This window comes from Rutilus rutilus, assembly GCF_951802725.1.
Source record: "Rutilus rutilus genome assembly, chromosome: 3".
In the NCBI taxonomy this organism is placed as follows: Eukaryota; Metazoa; Chordata; class Actinopteri; order Cypriniformes; family Leuciscidae; genus Rutilus; species Rutilus rutilus.
Genome location: NC_140211.1, coordinates 12593635 through 12618330, shown reverse-complemented (window position 1 = coordinate 12618330; position 24696 = coordinate 12593635). Strand labels below are relative to the sequence as shown.

Here is a 24696-nt window from a genome sequence, read left to right as displayed (position 1 = left end):
ATGGATTTTTTCTTACAAATAAGTACAGAAAAGTATGATGCTGTTTTCTATTGATGCTTGAAGTTGGTTGAAAAAAGTCTTGAAAAAAGTATATACATATGTATGTTAAACACTGTTTTCGTGAGAATTAAGATTTTATGGTGAAATATAACCTATATTTCTTGATATTTTTTTGTGAAATTCACCCATGCGCTCAGAAATGTAGAGGGAAATTGAGAATCGGAGGTATGAGGAGGTGATTTGATTAGAGATGTTGATGAACTGTTGGCCGTATAAACCCAACAGCTCCATCTATTTCAGCAGCATATTCTCAATATGATGTAACAGTATTTTACACAAAGAGCCACTGTACCGACACACAACCACACACTAACAGACCCACAACTGTCTTACCTTGAGTCAGTCTGCTTGAGCATGAAGAAGGTGTTTTATTCCAGTGTCCGGTGGGAACTATAGGAGAGTGAGTGACGGCGAGCAGCCAGGAATCAATTGGCAGGGCAAATATTTGGAAGAGTTTCCGATTGTGTTTTAGTTATGTGAGGGTTTGTTTTTCACCAAGTGGTGCTTTCTCCCACCTAAACCTCATAGGCGTATGTGAATGAATGGATAAAGAAATGAGTGATGTTGCTTGAGTGAAACTGTTGAGTTTTACATGCACACATCTGGTATTATTAGATGGTAACAGTTAGTTCAAGTTGATGAAGGTAGGATTTTCTTGCCTTTTTACGGAGTGATTGTGAATCATTGGCCCTAATAACCTCATCTCTCTCTCTCTCTCTCTCTCTCTCTCTCTCTCTCACACACACACACACACGCACTTCCTGTTGCCTGATTTAAACCAGTTGAGGGTTGGATGTCATTAATCATGAGGGCTGTATTAAATGAAACACTGTTTAGTTTAGTTGATTAAGGTTCTAGTTCTAGTCTAGTTCTACCGAAAGTAGTCAAACATCCTATTTGCCATAAAAAGCTAGACTGTCTGAAAACTAAGATGCGTTTTACTTAGACTGATTATATAGAGTATCATTCTCTGTATTGATATGTTTATTTATCTGTAAAGTCTGATGACCAGCATTATTAGCAAATATATAGGGGCCCAAAATACTGCAGTGATTATGTGTGGTCACCATTTGTATTTCAAATTGACTTCATTGCAGCCTACAGGAACTCTTTGCACTTTTCCCCTCCACTCTATTATCTGGAACTAATTAAAAAAGCAGTTAATATGTCAGAGTGGATCTCTGCATTATCTAAATCATCATTATCGATTGTTATCTCTATCTATTATATATTTAGTGGTTAATTTATTTCAAGATGTGTGACCTCCAAACCTGTGACGCGTGTCAGTGAGCAGTTTCATTGCATTTGAATGTTCTTTATTTCCTAATCTTTTAATTACTTAATGTAATATCTGTCTCTGTGTATTCTCAGGTACATGACGGATGGGGGATTGAGTCTGTATACACGGCGATTGAACCGGATGCCGGATGGAATGGCAATGGTACGGGAAAGTCTGCAGCGTAATGCCTCCACCGGCCAGGGAGACGCCGACAGGTGCCTTATCCTTCTTTCTCTTGTATTCTTTACATACACAAAATGTGGATTCACTTCTACATTTAAAGGCACACTATGCAAAATTTGTACCTTAATATAACAGCTACAAAATGATTTCGATGGTAAACGAACTCGTAGTAGGGCGAATCATCCCGATAGCAAGGGGGGGATGTCGCTGGCAAAACCAGCTATGCAGGTTTGAGAGGTGGCACCCCGACAAATCTCGCGAGAATCATGACTCGCTTTACGGCACGACGTCACATACATCAACAACATATGAAGCAGCCTCTATGAAAGACACTAGCACGCACTTCAGACGTGAATCATGGCAGAGTCGACGAAGAAAACGAAGAAAGCACAGTCGGAAGAGTGCAGAGACGGCTCTGCGTGAGTGGTATTTACTCCACAGCGACTCTAGGGGTCGCTGTTTGAGAAAAACGGAAACTGCATAGTGTGCCTTTAAATGTCCTTGTCTTTCCCTGAAGGTACACTATGTAACTTTGTCAATACATCATCAATCCTTCTTCCACTTCCTTTTGTCTTGCACTGATTGATTCACTATGATAAGCTTATTATAAGTGTTATATTTTAAGTATATTTTAGATCTAGCGGGATGGTTTCCACAGGAAATTGCGTACATACATCACTCGCCCGTGCGTGACTCGTCATCTCCGTAAATAGAGAATAGTTGCTTTGGCTGCTTTGATGCGTGTCTGGTGTAGGAGTGGCACAACGAGCGAGAAATGGAGCCGCTAAATCTCCAACCTCCGGGGAGTCACCGCTTTTTAAAAAAACACGCAGATCAGAGGAGAGTCTCCTGGCAAAAAGAGAACAACAGAGCTCGTAATAAAACAAGAATCAGCATTGGCTTGGCTTTTCAGAGATGCAAAGAAACTGAGGGACTTGAAATATTTTTGAAAATGTAGGTTTTTATTACTCAGCAAGTAAGGTATCTTATTGAACTGATACATTTCCATATGTTGCTCTCTAACAGAGTTCATTGTAAAGCATTATCTGTTGTGAAGGGTCATTTTGGTGGTTGTAGCGCTGTGCTGGAATTGATTTTCATAGAAGTACCGTGTCTATTAATGGGTAAAGCTACAGTATTGTCTTCAGCTAGTCAGCTTGAGATCCTTTCCATCTAAACTGGTTATATCTCTTAAGCCTAGTAGTGAATGTTTTATGAGCAGTGGATAAACATATTCATCCACATAGTCACACAGAGCCGAAGCACAACCAAAACGATGTTCTTCCGGAAAATGCATGCAGTTTTTCTTTTCTTTTTTTACCGCCAGAGGGCCAAAAGTTGCATAGAGAACCTTTAAAGTCTGCTTGAAATGGAAGTTGAGAGTCTTTTCCAGGGTTTTTCCTGGGTCAAAATTGGTCTTCGGTGGTGGCTGACCGACATAGTCATCCACACACAGCAAAGAGTACTCTAGTACCCACATGATCCGCAAGCCCAATATCGACAATAAATGTTACATTTAAAATAAATACAAAGAAACAGTTTGTGATTTTTTCCTTAAAGAAAAGAAAGTAATTAAATGAACAAATATGAAAATAAAACAAAACATAGACTTCACTGTATAAATTATACATTGATACTTATTAAAGTTATCAGTGAAGAGCAGTGAGTGATTTTCTCTTTGCATTTTGTTGTCTTATTAGGGATAGTTCTCCTAAAAATTCAAATTATCATAATTTACTCTCTCAAGTTGTTTTAAACTCGAATAAGTTTCTTTCTTCTGTTGAAAATAAAAGTTATTTGGAAGACTGTGGGTAACCAAACAGTTGATGTACCCCAGTGACTTCCATAGTATATTCTCCTATGAAAGTCAATGGGGATCAGCTACTGTTTGGATAGCCACATTCTTCAAAATATTAATATTAGAAAATATTAGAAGGAAATTAATAGAGGATTGGAACAACATTAGAGTGCATTAATGATGAGATAATTTTTATTTTTGGGTGAACTATCCCTTTAAGGACAAGCGGCAGCGTGTTTACTATAACTACTGTCTCTTTAAGAGTTGCGCGCGACGCGTCTAATATACACGCATTTGACAAGCAGATTTTCTCTCAATTTTCTCAAGTTTGCTTTCACTTTAGACATAACCGACTTTGTTTATATAAACCTTGTGTGTATTTAACAGTATAAGCACAATAAGACTCGAAAGATAACTTAGTACCAGTCGCTGGTAGACAGGCTTTTAGTGCATGTGAGCTTCACAGCACACGTCAGAACAGCGCATCAGCACGCGAATTAAATGTTTAACCGACAAGGCATTAAAGCACATGCAAATTATGAACTGCAGTGTCCCGTTCCGCTGCGTTAACATGTGAGCATACGTCGCGTTGTTTAGTATGTTGGGAGGCGCCAGAACAGATATAATGCACGATTCTACGATATTTCTTCGAAAGCAGATCGTGGAGACATTTTAATCGTCCACGATCAAAAATCGTCATATCGCACGGCACACCCCTAAAAACCACTTCAAACTGGATTTTTTTTTTTTTTTGCGTTTATTTAAAGTTATGTCAGCTGCATGTGCGGAATGCTTGTCACAAGCTGTAAGAGAAGATAAGGCAACTTTTTTTTACTGCAATTCACACCCAACGCTAATTCAGCAAAAATATTCTCCGAATGCACCACGTGAAACATGGATTCGGTCTTCCGACCTTTATGATCAGTTGATTTTGATGCGAGGGAGAGAGCAAAGACAGAACTGAAGACGGAGAGTGCCCGCGCGGGGGTGGGGCGCTGTGATCGTTCTCTCCGTCACTCCGTCAGTAGCCTGCTTCACTCGCAAAACCCAATTACTGATCAAATAAGGCTTTGGCGGGACAAAAAATCGTTTTGGCGGCCGCCAAAAAATTTTCAATGTAGGAAAAACCCTGTTTTCCCTACTGTTGTGACATATATCTGAGTGAAACGGCTTCTCGAATAAGAGAGACTGTAAGGCGGCTCTTGATTTTGTCTATGGGGAATTGATTGGATGGTTGTGGTTTGCTATTGTTGTGATGTCATGAGTAACAGGTTGCCCTGCCCTCGCACCAGTAAACATCATCAGAGAAGATTATTTTAAAAATGCATAATCATAATATCAGCTTCTGTAGCAAATCATGTTTAACTGCTTTGTCTGAATCCAGTCCTATCACAGCTGCATTGGTTTTATAGGCTGCTCGAGGTCTATATTAAGTTCACTGGGGTAAATCCTGCACTGGAGGTGGCTCTGGTTGTTGATGGCTGATGGCACGCTCCGTTACAGAAAAGAAAAGAAAATAGGTCTTCATTTGAGTTGAGCTTGCACACACCACTAGCTTTCAAAAGAAAGAAAACAACTGAAATGATTGCTGGTCACCACAACCCTCTCTGCTGCAGATCTATGTTGTAGTCTGTGGGTGTAACCCTGCAGAGTGGGTGCAACTGCCCCCTTTTAAACGATGATATTTAATTAGCATGTGTATTTATATGTATTTGAGTCATTAGCTGGCAGAAAGACAGATGGGTGCGTGAACCAGATGAGATGCCATCCATTCTGGTATTACGTCACCACATTTAGTTCTTCAGCTAGATGGGAAAGTAAGTTTTAGATTGTTGAAAAAATTGGAAGATTGTGCTTTTTTTATTGCTTTCCTTTTTAAAATCATATCATGTGCACTTCCTAAAACTCTTCCTGTGTGTGTTTTGTTGGATAAGTCTTTTCATTCTACTGTTGAATATATTACACATCCAGAGCCAAACCAGCATTTAGCTGCTTCCCAAATTACATGCTCATTTAGATGCGGCTGTTATACCATGCACAGAATTTTGTTGAATGCACATTAGCAAATCAATATCATTGCTGCAATGAGTAAATTAAAATGAGTATTGTTCACATGTTGAGTTTTTCAAAATACCTTAACAACTACATACCCTGGCAACCACACATAACATATCATTTTTTTGTCTGAAAATTAATGAAAATTAAAAAAATTAAGAAAAATATAGTTCCTATTAAAGTCAGGCTCCTATACTATTAATAGGGCTGTGTACTGGCAAGAATCTGGCGATACGATACGTATCACGATACATGGGTCACGATTCAATATATTGCAATATATTTCGATACTGTGCATAAGGCGATATATTGGGATTTTTTTTTAAAGTAGGACTATAATTTTAGAAAAAATAATATTTAAAAAAAGACATGATGTGCATAAAAGTCAAAGAAGTTTACTTTAGGTTAACAATTCAGTTCACAGAAAATCAGACTGCCAGTTTGGTATTGTGGTTCACAGGTTCTTAGTGAGCAAATTTTTATATTTCTCAAGTAGGCCATAATAAAAGAAAATACATGTCCCCTGTCACAATACAAAACAACAACGTGAACTGGACGAAAACGAATGAAAGTGAACAAAATGAATGTGTCATATAGGCCTATTGAAATCAAGGTTTTATGTGATAAAAGATTTTAAAAGAACCGGACGCGCGAATGAGGCAAATTAACGTCTGCCGCGCTAAACGCCTCATTCGCGCCACAGGACCTCCAGACGCGCGTAAACGCGTCTTTGCATTACCTTAACATTGAAATCACTCGCGCCAGACACTCTATTCGCGTTTGGTGTGAACGCAGCTTCACGGTGCGCGTCCACTACAGCGGCAAAACTACGCTCGGTGCCGCTGGCAACGCTGTAACGTCTCCGCTTTGGGGTGTGTCTGTTACGAGTGTGTTTGTTTTTTTCAACACACGGACAGTATAATCATCATGCACGCGATTACATTTAGAAATAGTCAAGCTTTGTTTCCAAATGCACCAAGCAAAGATCCTTTCAATTTTATAAACCCAGCCAATATAATAACAATAAACACATCCAAAATAAAATCTTTAACATATATAAACAACTGCAAAGCGTCTAATTTGTAAACAAAATGATTTACGCACTAAATCCATCATAAACTGCCGACCGCGTTTTTCGCTTGATATTTGCATAAAGTCGAGAACTGCCCAACCTTTTGACGCTCTCAGTCGCTCTCAACGCTTTCTCCGGTCTGCTGTCAATCCCAAAATGCACTGCTGAGCGTGAAGCTCGACTTCCATTGAATGAATTGAAAACGCTTGCTCCGCTCGCTCCGTGCCAGTGGACACGCACCGTTCGGCGAGCCTTTTAAACAACATAAACGTGAACCACCGTCTTACCATGAATATTTTTGGACGTAAAAAAAAAAAAAAATCGATATTGCGTTTTTGAAAATCGATACAGTATTGCAAAATAATATATCGCGATACTCATGTGTATCGATTTTTTCTTACACCCCTAACTATTAATATATATATATATATATATATATATATATATATATATATATATATATATATATGTATATGTATGTGTGTGTGTGTGTATATATGTATATGTGTGTGTGTATATATATATTTTTTTTTCTTTTTTTCTGTTGTTTGCAATACTTTTTTGTAGTACTTGTTTTAATATATATACAGTATACATCATGGCATAATTTAGTAATGTAAATGTCTGAATTGATTTGAATTCCCTTCTCCGCACCAGAACAAAAGATCTTGTTTCTGTGTAGGACCATTTGCATGGATCTGTTGCTGACTCATGCTGCTTTTGAATACGATCAAGACTGTTCAGAGAAATCAACCTATTGTTTTACATGTAATTGCATTTCACCATTTCACACCACATTATTGTGTTTATTATTCAATATCTGGGAGGATACTGGGCAGCGTTTACCTTTAGGGTTACCCCATATACAGATTAATATAGGCACCCTTGACCCACACTACAGTGTGTCTTGTTAGGACTTGACCACAGGACGAGCACATGGGGGAATTCCTCTCTATCTTTCCCGTCTCTTTATAGTCCCGTCCCCTCATTTTCTCTCTGTCCCCCTCAGACTCCACACATAAGAGGAAATGTACAGCACGATGATGAAATGATATAATATGCGTGTTTCTTGCACCATAAATAGCCTCCCTCTATTTTGGACGCTTCCCCTCCCTCTTTTCTGAGAACAAGTCCCCTCCACTGCGCTGAGGATGTTGTGGTTAACCTCCAGGCTCTAAACATCTACCACTGTCTCTGCTGCCCTGAAACTCATCCATCTCTCCCTCTCTCTCTTTGTTTCTTTCTTTCAGCCAGATCTATTTGTTATCTTCTTCCTTTTTGTTCTCCAACCCAATCATCCTTCCTTATTTCCACCACCCTTTTACCACACACCACATTAGTCCGTTTAGTCTTTTCCCTCAGTGCACATTAGATCATGAAAGCTTCTCTGTGAATTCAGTATCAGAAGTTGTTGTTTTTTCCCAATTTATGATATGGGGAAGTAAATGAGACAATATAGTTAGATGTTAAAGCAAGCAGGTCATATGGCATTTCTTGCATGAAATTACTGTTTGCATTAGAGAGATGCACAGGATTTTATGTTGATGACTTGATTCAGTGTATTTAAATTGGACATGTATTACATTTTTGTAGCATTTTATTGTTCTGTTTTTTTGTCACTTGTTTATCAAGACATCGTAATTTAGTTTTTCTTGATTATTGCTTAACAATATTTTAGTATTTAAAACAAATGCATATTAAATAATTATATTATATGACTGTACTATGTACAGCTTCACAATGCATATGTATCCCCATTCTTCTCTGTTAATACATGCTTCTTGTAAAACCCCATTAAAGGGATAGTTCACCCAAAAATTTAAATTCCTTTTCTCACCCTCATGTCATTCCAAACCCGTGGGACTTTTGTACCTCTTCAAAACCCAAGTGAGGATATTTTTAACTAAATCTGAGAGCTTTCTGTCCCTCCATTGACAGCTACACAACTACCACTTTGATGCTTCAAAAAGTTCATAAAGAGATCGTAAAACTAATCTATATGAATTGAAATAAAAGCCTAAATTCAATCTGTTTGTCATATAGATTGTCTTTTCAGAAATTTTTTACTAAACCGTATGGATTCATATGGATTAGTTTTACGAGTTTCATGTTTTATCTCAACCCAAACATTTTTTGTGAAAATAACCTGCATTTTTGACAAAGTATAGGCTATATTATCTGCAACATGGGTTAGAAACATAGCTAACGTAAAAGTTACGAAGAAGGATCAGAAAATGAATTTCATCGGAAGATGGGCATGCTTTTAAATCTACACCTGCCACGTGAAAATATAAAAAGCTAAAGCATAGTGGTACATTGGTACTCCCCTTTTGCAATATATGGCCCTATATGGAAATAATAAATATTGCCATCAGTTAATCAAACAAGTCATTTCTCTCTTTTTGTTTGTTGTATTCTTGGAGGAGACACTCACACCACGTGATACTCCTCACGACGTGATTATATTATTTAAAGCTCATATAATTAACTATGAATCATCACGATATTTTGTAGCTCACTAATGAGGGGGAAACATTTCACAAGTCCCTGGCGTCTCCTGTTTTAAATAACACTTCTTCTGGCAGGAGTGGAGATAAAAGGGAGAGAGATAACATGAGAGAGGCCCTGGGAATAACACAGCCGTGCTTCTCTGCCACATGTTTGAGTGTAAGAGGTTTTTAAGGTCAGAGCACTTCAGATGACCCCGTTCTGACCTCTGGAGAGGCATTCAAACGACAGAGAGCAGCCAAAATGTAGTGAACACTTCTCAGACTGTGAGAAGATTGAAGCGTAGGAGAGAGAGAGACAGAGGTGTCTTACATTTTCCCGGGCAGGTGCAGTGGATCACATGTGTGATGTTGTACGATCCTTCTTCCCTCCAACCATCAGTCTGATCTGTCCACAGCACACCTGTGCAGCCGGAAGACACCTGGGTATTTAGGGCCTCCAATCTCTCTCACCTGTATGTGTGTGTTGATGTGGGTGTCCTGACTGGGGCCTCTGATATACACATGGTGATGAGCTGAATTATTTTTAATTTTTTTTCTCAGATGCCAAGAGTTGAAAAATGTTCAGCTTTGTGTAAATCGCAGTGCTCATCACTGTCACTTTTTACCCAGCCGTCCAATCACAGTGGCTAAAAACGCCTTGGTGGACACAAGGCCTTAGTGAAAAATCCTATTGACTCCAAACTTTTGAACGGAGACATTTTAATGATAAGCTTTTACTTGCAAGAAACCTTTTCTGATCTGGCCCTGAAAAAGAGAAATTCTTCCTTACCCAAATGTCCTCCTTGCCCGCATCTGTCAAGATTCCTAGTGCCTGAGAAAAACGTTGGTGTTCAGAATGAACACAATGCCCTGGGAAACAAGGAATCTGGAGCTTTAATTTTAGGATTTGCAGCGTTTAGAAAGAAGAGCAGCGAAGTGACAGTGATGAAGGACTTTTATGTAATACTCAAACTAGATATATCAAGGTTTATTTGCATGTTATCAGTTGTTTTTAGAAATAGTTAAAAGAAATAGAGCTGGTAGTAATGTACAGAGAACACGTCATCATTCCTTCTAAGCATATGCTGATAGAGAGATTGTATGAGATACATTTAACAGATGGATCTGTTCTTCTCAGGGTAAATTGATATGGTGGAACATAAACTCCACTTATGGGGATCTTCGTCGCAGTAGTATTTCATGTGTGTGTGTCGCTGTTTATATGCATTAGTCTGCACATTTTAAGTGTGATTACACACACACACCACAGGTAACTGGATCAACATGATGATCACGCTTAAGCATTCAAAGCAGGCAGACCTCATGACCAGATACAGAGAAACGCTAAGCATCTCACATACAGAAATACACATGATTCCTTCAGGCCATGAGGGAAGCTCTGTTGCTAAGGAGAGTCGGGCAGATGAGAGTCTCTCTCTGTGTGTGTGTGTGTGTGTGTGTGTGAGAGAGAGAGAGATGGGGGGATGTGAGTGCTAAATTCAATACATATGTGTTTGTGTGTAGGTGCTGGACTTGAAGTGGTTTTTGCTAGAGAAAGAGAATCATCGAATCATTCAAAACTGAGACTTTTTTTTTTTAACTGGCTCTTATTAATTTCTTGATCAAAATTGACACTCTTAACTGTAACTTTTTTGGGAGTTTATATATCTATGTGTAAGTAATAGTTCTGTCATTACATTAAAATATTTTACATTTAAGTACATTACTTGAATGGACTCGCATTCATCTTTTTTCTTCTGTGGTCTGTGTCCTTGTTGCTCTTTTCCATGCAGTGCAATTCAATGGAAAAGCACCAAAAACAAATTCCACAGGCTATATTTCAAGTTTTCTATAGCTTTGACATGTCATACCATATGTAATGTCAACGATGAGACATGAAAACCAATTATGGTCAATGCCATTCAGTGTTGGGGAAATTTATTTTTAAAAGCCATGCGTTACAATATTGTGTTACTCCCTAAAAAAGTAATTGCGTTACTTAGTTACTTTTTGTCGAAAGTAATTTTACATTACTTTTGCGTTACTTTTTCCTCACCTGGGGCCTCATTTATAAAACTTTGCGTAGGATTTGCGTCAGAAGTGGCGTACGGATGAAACATAGGACGTGCGTAAGCACAAAAATATTCGGATTTATAAAACCGTGCGCATGCACATCCTACGCAGTTTTCCCTTAATAAATCACAATCAATTCTAAATGTAGCGCAGCTTTTGCGGCTTCATGTCACGCCCATAGTTGCCCATAAATAGTTCGTCAAACTCCCACAAGTTAATATTCATCGATTGCGAAATCATGGCAAACACAGAGAGGAAAACCAAGAAACGTAACTTCACTCACGCGAAAGCGTGAAGCGCAAGATCAGCCATTGTGCGTCATTACGCATTGTGATGGCATCATGGCATTTTATTACCATCCATTTGATTGCATCTGACAAGCTACAGATGTGTTATGAGGATGAATTGCATAACATGCCAATATTATTGCAGAACTTTTCTTTTTGTAAATATGTGTTAATTTGCATTTCTGGTGTAATCTTCGTTTGATTTTGTTTGTTTTACACTGCAGATCGATCAAACGGGTGTTCGTGTAGGCTGTTAATTGTAAGACTTGCTTTGTGAAGTCTTCATGTTATTTATGAGAGGCAGTATTGCCATTTCTTTTACACAGTTTCACACACTTTCACGTGCTTCTTCCATCTGCCGACGGTGTCGCCATTTCTCATTTCACCCGTTTTTGTGCGTACGCCAGGGTCAGAGTTTGCGTGAAGGACCGCACATTTTCCCGTCAAGTTTGCTTTTCATAAATACCTATTATTGCGTAGAGAGCGGCGTACGCCTTCTTTTGTGCGTACGCAACGTTTATAAATGAGGCCCCAGGGCTGGGCTTGCTTGTTTGTTTTTCACCAAAAGAGAAATGAATAAGCCTTGAGTGAAGGAAATGTGAATTCTCACCTGTACAGTAGAGGGCGCAGCTCAAACACTTCAGCTCTGCTGACCTGCTGGATTGCAGAAGAATTCCTATTTTCTGCTTATATGTTTGAATTAGATAATCGAAAGTCAGCAGCAAAGGCATTGGTTAATAAATTGAGATTAAGTACATAAAGTATATTTGTGTTATTTAACATTCAAATATTGCAGGTTTGCGTAGTATTCTGAGTTTTCATATTCACTGTTTTTATTCATTTTGAGGAATACTAAATCAGTTTTTTGTGCAAATGAGATGGGTAAATGCCTGCTCACATTTAGTCTACAACTACAACATCAATGTTAACACAGCGAACACATCGCCTCTGCACTTTCCTCAACATGGGGGCAGGAGAGGTGTCAATAAATGAGAAAACAAAGTAAATTGCGTTACTTATTTGAAAAAGTAAAGCAGATATTTCGTGATAATTTTAAAAGTAATGCGTTACTTTACTAGTTACTTGAAAAAGAAATCTGATTACAAACATGAACGAACCTGGCACAACATGTCTAGAGGTGCCATTTTTGCATGTAGGAGAACATGAATGACTTTTGAGAGGGAAGATTTTTCAACAAATAAGGACTTAAATTCCAGTCTGTTCCTCACATGGCTCTCTCATATGGATTGCTAATTCACAAGTCATGTGGAACGCCTCAAAACATATCAAATATTTGTTGAACTTCAACAAAGCAGGCGTTACATTTCTGGAAACATTTTGAAGTGAATATTTAAACGAATCAGCGAATAAGTTCAAATGAACCGTTTAATTAAAACGGATTTGTTCGAATGAATTGGACCAACTCTAAATCAATGTCTGATGGTAAAAGAGACCTTTATTTATGAAACAAATTGGTGAAATAGTGCATGTAAAAAGGGGGAAAAACGATAACCACAGACGAAAGAATAAAAAGCCTCTTTGACCTCTCATCGTTTTGTGGTCAGAGAGAGCTTTGTCATTCTCCTACCGCAGAGCTGAGCATGGAAAGGTCTGGAATGCCCCAAACTGTATGGGACGTAACGATCTTCTTAAAAGCCTGCCAGTTAACCTACTCCACCCCACACACACACACACACTCGCCTGGTTTAACCCCGACTCCCTCCTTCCCTGCACTAAGGTTTATTGCATTGATACCAGATTGTGTGAGGGGGGTTTTGAGAAGTGGTTAAAAGCCGTATAATCAGTATCTTAATGTATAATGTATATTTTAGTAGAGATTTTGCTCCACAAGCACAGAATATATATATATATATATATATATATATATATATATATACTGCTCAAAAAAATTAAGGGAACACTTAAACAACACAATGTAACTCCAAGTCAATCACACTTCTGTGAAATTAAACTGTCCACTTAGGAAGCAACACTGATTGACAATCAATTTCACATGCTGTTGTGCGAATGGAATAGACGACCGGTGGAAATTATAGGCAATTAGCAAGACACCCCCAATAAAGCAGTGGTTCTGCAGGTGGTGACCACAGACCACTTCTCAGTTCCTGTGCTTTCTGGCTGATGTTTTGGTCACTTTTGAATGCTGGCGGTGCTTTCACTCTAGTGGTAGCATGAGACGGAGTCTACAACCCACACAAGTGGCTCAGGTAGTGCAGCTCATCCAGGATGGCACATCAATGCGAGCTGTGGCAAGAAGGTTTGCTGTGTCTGTCAGGATAGTGTCCAGAGCATGGAGGCGCTACCAGGAGACAGGCCAGTACATCAGGAGACGTGGAGGAGGCCATAGGAGGGCAACAATCCAGCAGCAGGACTGTTACCTCCGCCTTTGTGCAAGGAGGAGCAGGAGGAACACTGCCAGAGCCCTGCAAAATGACCTCCAGTAGGCCACAAATGTGCATGTGTCTGCTCAAACGGTCAGAAACAGACTCCATGAGGGTGGTATGAGGGCCTGACGTCCACAGGTGGGGGTTGTGCTTACAGCCCAACACCGTGCAGGACGTTTGGCATTTGCCAGAGAACACCAAGATTGGCAAATTCGCCACTGGCGCCCTGTGCTCTTCACAGATGAAAGCAGGCAGCAGAACGTTGTCCATGGCGTCTCCAGACTCTGTCACGTCTGTCACATGTGCTCAGTGTGAACCTGCTTTCATTAAAATAAATCTATCTATCTATCTAATTTTTGAAAACACTTGTTCTAAAAACTGCAAAGGGCATTTTGGGTAACTTGACTAGACCCAGATAGAACATGCAGAATTTGTATTTTCTATTTTTTATTTATTTTTATTTTTATGGGAAAATCTGTAGATTTCTTTAGAATTTATTTAAATATGGTAAAACATATGGCTACCAACTCATATTGGTAGCTGAAAGCATAACACAATAATTTAGCTAAATACTCTCAATGCGTGGAAGGTACAGTGTGTGAATGATGGCTGTTGTGATTCTCAATTATACAGTTTCTTTGATAACCATCAAGATTTGTGTGTGTGTGTGTGTGTGTGTGTGCGTGCTGAAGTAAGTGACGTCACCCTGCAGGTTTTAGTGGAGGTGCTGTTTAACGCAGGTCTGCTGGTTAGCCTGTGTGCTTGCTGGACACAGTAATGGCAGGGTAGTGAGCCAGAGAGAAGCCCTCATTCAAGCTCACTCAAAACGCTGATCTCTAATTAGCATCCTAGACCCAGTAGGGTGGTTCCTGCATGTGCATGTGTGTGTGAAAGCGAGGAAGAGTGTGTGTTTGTGTAAATGTGTGCGGTAAATGTGTCTTTTTGGCCTCCATTATCACTGTCTCTTTGTCCTTCTCACGCTCTGTTTGTCTGTGTGTCGAAGTGTGTGAATGTGAGTGAGCGTTTCTCTGGGTTCCCGATCCATTGCGAATCCAGCGGTCTGCAGGGTTAAAACGTCCCTCTCAAGGATCAGATTACCAGAGAGAAACAGACCGAGAGAGAGAGAGAGTGACAGGAGGCAGAGGTTTCAGGGAATACATGGATTGTCGTGCAAGTTAAGAAAGGAGCGAGGAATAAATACAGCAAGAAGGAACTTTTTTTATTAGTTTGCTTTTTGAACATTTAATATCATGAGGCATCTTTTCCCTGAAATCAATCTCCTTATTCCCTCCCCGGCTACCGGCAGTCACGGACATCGAGTCAGGTAGAGTGTGTTATGTGTGTATTATGTGTGAGATTTCAGGAAAAACAGTGTGTTTTTCAACAGCTTATTTGCAAAACCTTTTTGTAGAGCAAAAGGAGTTGTAGATTTGTAGTTTGATCTTCTGAAACGAGCTCTTTAGGGTTTATAGGAGGTTGTGCGGGCATCTGTTAAGACTTACTCAAGGCAGATTTTGGTTTAAGGGATTTCTTTCAGTCAAAGCCAGTCTATATGGGATCTTTGGAGACATCAGCGCTGCTTTTTAAGACTTTTGAGACTAGAGAGAAAGTTTACATTATAAAAGCATTTATACTAAACTTTGATGCTGAGGTGTCAACATGCATCTATGCAGCAAAAAAACGAGAAAAGGATAACAAAAGGAAGTACGTTGTTGCACTCTCATGATGGATGGATGGATGGATGGAGAGATATTGAGCTAGTGTGTGTTTGTTTGTGTTTTCTTTTGTTGTCATAGTACGGTCTGAATGATGGTGGCCACCCGAGAGCGAGGGATGCTGTTAAACACAGCGATCAGTTACTCTGGTTAGCCACTGTGACCCTCATCAGATCCAAAAATGTACAGTCATGTGCAGTATTAAAAGCCCATCATATAGTGTGGGCTTTATAGCTCTGATGTGGTTCAAAAATCACCACTAATGCTGTTTTTTTTCCCAGTCCAAAGATGTGTTTCTATATAATGTTTCTGCTGATGAACAGAACTTCATCAATCCATAACATTCATATGGAAACAAAGGCTCATATAATGTCTAAACCTCTTTTTTTTCTCTCTCTCTCTGTCTTTCAGTTGGGATGACAGCAGTTCAGTCAGCAGTGGGATCAGTGATGCTATTGATACTGATGACATCAACACCAGCTCCTCCATAAGCTCTTATGCCAACACCCCCGCCGCGTCCCGTAAGGCCCTGAATGGACAGGTATGACCCGCGCACATTTACGCACACGTATATTACAGTACGCATTTATTTATGAATATTAACATTACATATCTGTGTATGCGCCTTTGTGTAAAACCTGAAAGTTTTAGATCTTATAAGCACCAGACTGCCATCTTTTAGTTAATTACTCAGCTCAACTCTATAAAAATCGTACAGAAATGTAGTGTATAGAAAATCTTCTGGCTTTGTTAGAGATGCAGCCATTGATGTCAAAAGCATAAACTCGCAGTCCCTTTTGAAACTTGAAACATCAAACATCTTTACAAAATTGCAGTAGTATTTCATAGTATTACTTTTTACTGTATTTTTGACCAAATAAAGGAAGCCTTGGTGAGCATAAGAGACTTCATGTTCAAAAACATTATAGTATCTTACCAACCCTAAACTTTTGAACTGTAGTGTAACTGGACTGCAAAAACAATGTGTGTTTTTTTATTATTAGTTTTCAGCCATTTTTATTTCTTAATATAGCATTTATTTGTGATCCAACTACATCTTAAACACAAAGAGGTTGTTCTCCTGTGCTCTGTCTGTCCACCCCCTTTCTATCTTCCGGTAAAACCCCCTTCTTTTTCTGTTTACTTGAACCCAACTCTCACATTCCCCTGCTTAAGACCCTCATAAAGTGCTAAATAGGTGGAGTTGTGTCAATATTTAAGCCAAAGCAATTGACATGCCTCTTTGCAATAAAACAGTGGAACAAATAAGCGGTTAAGAGCAAACAAGTTTGACTTCAGGACTATAATTTCTCATTATATTGAAATGCTAAGTTTGGTAAGTGCGTGTGGAATGAAAACCTGCAAACTCTAAAACCACCAAATCTACTGGAAGTTGTGATGCATTTGTTGTTTTATTGACATTGTAATACATTTTGATGTAAAATTATACAGGTAATCATAAGGAAATATATTGATAACTGATAACTCAATTCTGAAATTTGGAGTCTAATTACCATATAATATGTGAGTACTTTCTAATATTGATGTATTTATAATGTTGATTTGAATTGGGTATTGTTTTCCATATCCTCAGACAGACACAGAGAAGCATTCAACAGGCGAACGCAACACTGCTTGGTCCAGTGATGAGGTCAAGAAGTCGGATGGGGGTTTGGATTGTGGCATCAAAATGGATGGAGGTCTGAAGTGGCGGAGGAACCCTTCGGATGTGTCGGAGGAGTCCGATAAGAGCAGCTCTGGACGGAAAACTGCACCCATCTCTCAGACCGGCTCTTGGAGGAGGGGCATGAGTGCACAGGTGGGCGTGACCGTACCCCGGACCAAAAGTTCAACCGGAACAACGGGAACCGGCGCGATTAAGACACAAGGGACAGGTAGGTGTTGTGTTTCCTAGAGCGTTCTAAAAACATTTCAGCTGTAACTGGTCAGTGATGGGGTTTTTAAGCGTGGAATTCAGAAAGGTTTCATTTGCCGCTTCACGATTAATTGAAATAAAAGTACACTTAAGTTACATGTTTCAGAGTGAATTGCGGCGCTGTGTTTTTTTTATGTCTGCAGCACATGATCCAGAATTTTCAGTGATCCAAATTCTCCACACGAAGTCCATCCATTCATATGCTTTTGAGTTTGAATTGCTTGTAACATGCATTTGGGAATGCAGCATGCACCAAACTTGAAATGAGAAGATTTTATAAATCTGTTGACTGTTGACAACAAATGAGTAGTGGTTTTCCGCCAAAATAAAAGCATGAGAGTTTAACTTTTGAAAATGAAGAAAGAAGTGTAATTATTATTATATTACAGTTGTACTGTAAAATGTTTTTCTTAAATACTGTTTTATTTTTTTTTACAGTGAAATATTACATACCAATATTTTATATTTGTTTAATAATAATAGAAAATAATAATTATTATTATTTTATATATAATAAAAAATGGCCAGATTTTGCAGCCCTAAACACAAGCACAGCAAACCTGGATCTTCTTCTTTTTTTTTTTTCTTCTTTTTTTTATCAGTTATACTGTAAAATAAAATTATTCTTATTTTTTTTCTTAAATAATTTATATTTTTTAATTTGGAGTTAAATATTACAATCGTGATATTTATTTTGTTTAATATTTTTATTTAGCAATAATAATAATAACAATAATATAAAATAATAATAATTATAATAATAATAATTATTATTATTATTATTAAATAGTCATATTGATATATAATAAAAAAAATTGTCAAAATTGTGCAGCTCTACAAATAAGCACAGCAAACCTAGATCTCTTTTTTCCCCCAGGATTTTTAAATCGCAATTTGATTTCCCCCCCAAATCATGCAGCTCTAGTTTAATTTAACACACAGTGAAATCCCACACACAGTGTTGACATTATCTGCAAGTCGTGTGCATTATCAACTCTTCCAGCTGTAGCGTTCTTTTCTCCAATAGGTAAAACAGATGACGCTAAGGTCTCAGAAAAAGGCCGTATGTCTCCCTCTTCCAACATCGTCCAGCATTCTTCTTCAGACGCCGGTCGAAGCAGCGGAGACGAAGCCAAGAAAACCCCAGCAGGTCGAGTCCCCACAAGCACATTCGGTTTCAAGAAGCCCAACGGCGTCCACACTGTGGTGACCACCTCCAGCATCACACTGGTCACAGCGAGCGGCGCCACCATAACCAGCGGCTCCGCCACCCTGGGCAAGATTCCCAAATCCTCCGCACTTCTGGTTGGTGGGAGAGGGTCTTTAAAAGGGGCTGTGGATGGTTTATTACCCCCTCAGGAGGACGGATACCTGTCCCCCAGTGCTCGTTCAACGCTGCAGTACCGTAGTCTACCTCGACCGTCCCGCTCCGGAGCCGCGGCCCGCAACGGGAACCGATCGTCCACAAGCAGCATCGAGTCGAGCCTGAGTTCCCGAACGCCCGTCCTTACTACCATCACAGCCAATAAGCAGAGAGATTCTGCTCCTAAAACCAACGGGCACACAATCCAAGCCAATCAGACGGACAAAGAGAAGGGCGTGACTTCAGAGATGGACAACCTGAGACCCAGTCCGATTGTTTCGGGAGGAGGGGCTGCGACTATTCCACAGACAGCGAGGCAGGGGAACAAGTACAGTGAGGTCTCATCCCCTACATTGCGAAGGTACAAACAGGGCGGTTCAACATACCACACAGAATTTCACCCTTATAAATCGGAGTTTTCATTGACGCTTCCTCAATTAATGGCTCTATTCATCTTCTCAGGCCACACTTACATTGCCAAACATGTGAAAGAAGGAATGAGTTTTTGTAACCTCCTCCAGTTCCATAGTTAGTGTCTTTCTGAAGCTGTTTTCTTAACCTGCTTTATGACAGTCATAGATCACGACTGTTCGGGGGGGGGCTCACGTTTATTGATTATTTTAATCTTTTCCCACAATTTTTAAGGATAGAAACATGCTTTTTTCTCTTCAGCTTCATGGGTTGAAAGGGACATAGTGAACATTAAAGGTTGGAAATAAAGAGAAGTATGGCTTTGCAAGTATCAATCATATTTAGTATACTTGTACATTGCTCATACTTAAGTGTTTAACTCCTGCATGTTTGTGTTTTGGACAGATTTTTTATTTATTTTTATGGATGATAAATACGGGAGAAAATCCCACAGATTTACTGTGAAGGAAAGAACAAGCCATATAGAGACCAGAAAATTATAGACTCTAATACACAACACCATTCATATTTTTTGTCTAAAAAAGGTACTTTATTAATATAATTGGATTTTTAATAAATTCTCTGTTTCTCTCAGACTTTTTGGAGGTAAGGCTGCCAAGCAAGCCCCAGTCACCACTGCAGAGAGCATGAAAAACTCGGTGGTCATCTCCAACCCCCACGCTACCCTTGGGCACACCCAGTCCTCCGGCGGGCCCTTGGACTCCCCCTCCACTGTGCCAGGTAGTGGCAGCAGCAGTCCCCTGTACGGGGGTCGCGGCGCCAGCGTAGGGGGCAGCGAACAAGCTTCGAGCCCTGGCTCGGTGTACTCCACGGGCACAGGGACCTGGGGAACCACCATCAGCAGCTCTTCGGCTCTCGGGTACCCCTCTGTGAGCAGCATGCACACCAGCAGCGAGTCCATTGACATGTCTGTAGGCAGCGGGCATCACCGTGAGGATGTTCACCCGGCACTGATGAGAACGGGTAGTGCCAAGACGGGCATGTCAGAGAGGTGAGTCTGGAAGAGAGTAGGAGAAAACTTGTTTTTATCTCTAATACTGGTCTGGAATATTGAAATATTGTGATGTATATTCAGAATTTTTAGTTTGGTAACACTTTAGTTTAGGGTCCAGTTCGCACTATTAACTAGTTGCTTATTAGCATGCATATTACTAGGATATTGGCTGTTTATTAGTACTTAAAAAGCACATATTAATGGTTTATTCTGCATGACCATATTCTACATCCCTTATACAACCCAATACTTAAACTTAACAACTACCTTACTAACTATTAATAAGCCGTAATTAGGAGTTTATTGAGGCAAAAGTCGTAGTTAATAATTAGTTAATAGTGAGAATTTGACTAAAATGTGACCTATAGTTCTAATCAGAATTATAGTATGTTTGATTCTGAATTAGAATCAGTGTTTTTACTCTGACATGTCAATTATATGTGGGAATGAATCTTCTAAATGATTATTTCCTGTGTGTACGGAATCCAGGAGTCACTCCTGAACTCACACTGGCATAGTAATGGCAATAGAAGAAGAGATATGACAGCTGCAGTGTGTGTGTGGTCTTCGAGAATCAGAATTCGAAATCGGAATGCAAATCCAAATTAGAATTGTGTTTTTGATTCGCATTCTGATTTGGAATTACTATTCAGTTCATATTTTCTATTCAGCTTGTTGAAACGCCACATATATCAGTGGTTCCACCTGGATATATGAGGTTATATACAAGTGTGATTTTCTGACCTCTGGGAAAAGTCATGTAAATTAGATTTAAGTTCAGAATGAAAACCAGTTAACATATTTCGATTCAGATTCTGGTCACACTAAGTTATTTAATTGTTGTAATTATAATTAGCTCAATTACGGTAAATTGTAAATTATAATTTAGTTCTGATTAAAAATTCTGAATATCCACATACACACTGCAAAGTTTTAGGAGTGACAACCGCATTTAAATGCTGTGAATCCCCTACATTTCTGGTTCATACTATGATTCAGTTCATACTAAGTTAGTTGGTGTTTGTTGAAAAACCCAAATGATGGATAAACTTTAGGATTTCAAATTTAAATTAATCAATCATCGTTCTATCACAGTGCTCATAAAAACCTACTTAAAGGAATAGTTCACTTAAAAAAGAAAATTCTGTCAGCATTGCTCACCCTCAAGTTGTTCCAAACCTGTATGAATTTCTCTCTTCTGCTGAACACAAAGGAAGATATTTTGAAGAATGTCAGTAACCAGACAGTTGTTGGACCCCATAGACTTTCATAGTAGGAACAAAATATCTTCTTTTGTGTTCAGCAGAAGAAAGACATTTTTTTAAAGGTTTGAAACAACTTTGAAACAACAAATGATGACAGAATTTAAATGTTTAAAGGGAAACTATTCCTTTAACACTTTTTTTTTAAAGTTGTGATACTGCAGTGTGGAAGCCTCTTTGGGTGTCTCTAATTCTGTATTCATCTCTTCTCCAATGATCTTTTTCTCTATCAACCCTCTCCTCTCCCCTCTACATTCCCCAAGTCCCCTCTCCTCTCCCTCTGCGAGTCCTAAATTCAGCCGTAACACATTGCCACGGAAGCAAGACAGGTAAAATGTCCCATAGCTTCTGGGTCCACTTCTGCTGCTTTTTAATACTGACATGGCTTTGTGTCTTTGTGTTTGCGTAATTTTATACTGTAGTTTTAAAGACTCATCAAAAAATCATCTAAATTGGGGTTTTGTTCCTAGTTTTGAGGCCATCTATGCCAAGTGAGGTCATCGTAATTTTGTTGAATATGAAATTTGTTCATATTTTGAAACCACATTCTTTTCCGGAAATTTAGTCCTAACCCTATCCCTAACCCTACCCATAAGTTATCCCTAAAACCAGAGGGAAATGATAGGTGAATAACACTGATGTAGAAGCATCTAACCCTGGTTGTAAGCCTAAACTTGACATAAACTGTAAACTTGTCCCTCAGCTCTGATTTAGACCACTTCTATTCTTTATTGCAAACACAGTATAACAAAAAGTGTTACCCTACCTTTAAGCGCACCCTTAACATTTTGTCATAACTGCTGGCAATTGTTACTCTAGCCACGTCTAGTGGTGAAATCCATAACTTTGCTCAATCAAAGCCTTCATTACAAATATAATTTATCTGCCTTAAAATGAATGTGACCGCTCAGTCAAGATTAGTTTTTTATTTTGAGTTCTAGATTAATCAAAGGATGATCACCTTTAATAGTGCAATTATAATTGAATTATGCCTTATTATCTGTCTGGAAAACCATCCCTCATGATTAAGTTCCTCTCCTCCCTCGCTGATTCATTTTATCCGTCTCTCAGCGATTCCTGCAGTGATAGAAGCACGCTTCCCAAGAGGGGACTCAAGCACAGGTGCATTGTGGGAATATGCAGGTCTTACTGCAATGATACTCACGCTCTCCTTCTTTCTGTTCTCTGATCTCTCGCACATGCTTCCATGTTTTAATATGCAGTGTGGCCACAGTTTTATTTTTGAGCACTGTTTTCTGTTGCAGTTTTGGTGTGAGCGCATGGCACTTGTCACTTTTTGTACAGAGTTCGTATCACATAATGTACTGTATGTGAATTAGCAGCTTTTTGGGAAAATTTCTGTTTTTCTTTCCACAGTTTTATTACTTTACTGTACGTTCACACTGCCGCCGGCGAGAGCGGCAAAATTCGCTCTCGCTGCCCTGCCAACGACGCCGGAGAAAGATTCGGGGACGCTCTGATGCTCTGACGTAGATCAAAGTAGACCAATGTTTACAGGATTGCGTTCTCTGGAATCCTCTCAGGCGGAGGACTTCTACATTCTGATTGGTTGCCGCCGAACCGCGTCATAGCTTATTACCATAAAGTTGACCTAACTTCAACTCTCCTCGCCGCTCTCACCGTCCAAGACGCGCCGCCCTCGCCGGAGCTCGCCACCGGCTCTCATTGAAAATGAATGACTTCTGGCCACTTTTACGCTCTCGCCGGCGGCGGTGTGAACGCACAGTTATTTGTCTTGCAAAGTTGTAGCACAAGTTTTATTCGTAATCTTCTCTTTTTGCTATTTACTGGTGAATTCTGAATAATAGTTTTTGTGTGTGTGTGTGTGTGTGTGTGTGAATGCAAAGTATATATTACAAATGAATTTTAGTTATAGATATCCAAAAATGTAAATGTATTTTCATATACACTACCGTTCAAAAGTTATCTTATGTTTACCAAGGCTGCATTTTTTTTGTAAGAAATGCAATAAAAACAGTAATCATTTGAAATATTATTACAATTTAAAATACCTGTCTTATTTTAATATATTTTAGGATGTCATTTATTTCTGTGATGGCAAAGCTGAATTTTCAGAATCATTACTCCAGTCTTCAGTGTCATGTGAATCCTTCAGAAATCAAAGCTCAAGAAATATTTCATATTTTTATCAGTGCTGCAAAACAGTTGTGTAAATAAGTACTTTTTGTGTAAACCTTAATACAAATTTTCAGGATTCTCAATGACTGAATAGAAACTAAGTTAAAAAGAACAGCATTTATTTGAAACAGAAATCCTTTGTAACATTATAATTGTCTTTACTGTCACTATTGATCCATTCTATCAACACTATTTCATAAAAACTTTTGAACAATAGTGTATTATGACATAATATTTAAAATACAATACTATACAATTAGAAATATAAAATGACCTTATATATACTAAAGTGTTTTTGTTTCCTTATGCATTGGTCAGGTTTCAGATCACAGTATTTGTAATAGTGACATTTGAATGCTGGTGTCTGATTGGATGATGCTCTTGCAGGTACGCCCCTTCACCACAGCTGCGTCAGGAAGAGGCGCGTGATTGGCTGCGCTCACATTCGGCTGGTGGATTGCAGGAATCAGCCAGTAACTCTCCCTTCTCCACCGGTTCCAGCTTGACGTCACCCTCTGGAACAAGATTCAACTTTGCTCAACTTGGTAAAATGCATATACTATGAATGAATATATAATACTTTATATATTATATGTAACATTTTCTGTCCAAAGTCTGTCAAGAAATTTTGACTTAATATTTCTGAAATGCACTGTATAAATGCGTGCCAGAATGTACAATAATACATACATAAATAATACAAAAATAGACTTTACCTGAGTGTGCTCTTTACTATTATTATTTGACTTATCTAATACGATTATGTGTCATTGTGTGTTTTTTACAGGAAGCCCCACAACAGGTGCTCAGATAAACCTGGCCAGCCTGCGCAACAACAGCCTGACCAATCAGGACGTCCCGCTGGACAGCCATGGTGATTCCCGTCTGCGCAACTCCTGCATGTCGCTGGATGAGAAGACCCGCACCATGAGCCGGTCGGGGTCTTTCAGGGACGGGTTTGAGGAAGGTGAGAAAGGGTCACTACTTTGGAAATGTTGCACTAAGTTCAATACATTCATATTCTTCAACACTTTTCAGTAGTGAACCATCTTGATAAAATTTTTCCATTGCAGTGAATTCTGGGATTACCATATCCACAAATGATAAATCCAATGCCTTATAATTTGACCAAA

General features: G+C 39.1%; 1 protein-coding gene across 1 annotated transcript in view; it reads left to right on the top strand.

Moving 5' to 3' along the window:
- nav2a (neuron navigator 2a) overlaps positions 1-24696 on the top strand; it is a gene marked incomplete at its 5' end in the record, with an annotated part of 219686 nt that overhangs the window by 175805 nt on the left and 19185 nt on the right. Inside the window, 9 exons of the mRNA XM_084405293.1 lie at positions 1432-1554; positions 15828-15957; positions 17011-17311; positions 18380-19076; positions 19722-20138; positions 21667-21732; positions 22475-22525; positions 23951-24108; positions 24351-24530. Coding sequence (XP_084261419.1) covers positions 1432-1554; positions 15828-15957; positions 17011-17311; positions 18380-19076; positions 19722-20138; positions 21667-21732; positions 22475-22525; positions 23951-24108; positions 24351-24530 — 2123 coding nt within the window. The remainder of the gene's footprint in view (positions 1-1431; positions 1555-15827; positions 15958-17010; positions 17312-18379; positions 19077-19721; positions 20139-21666; positions 21733-22474; positions 22526-23950; positions 24109-24350; positions 24531-24696) is intronic.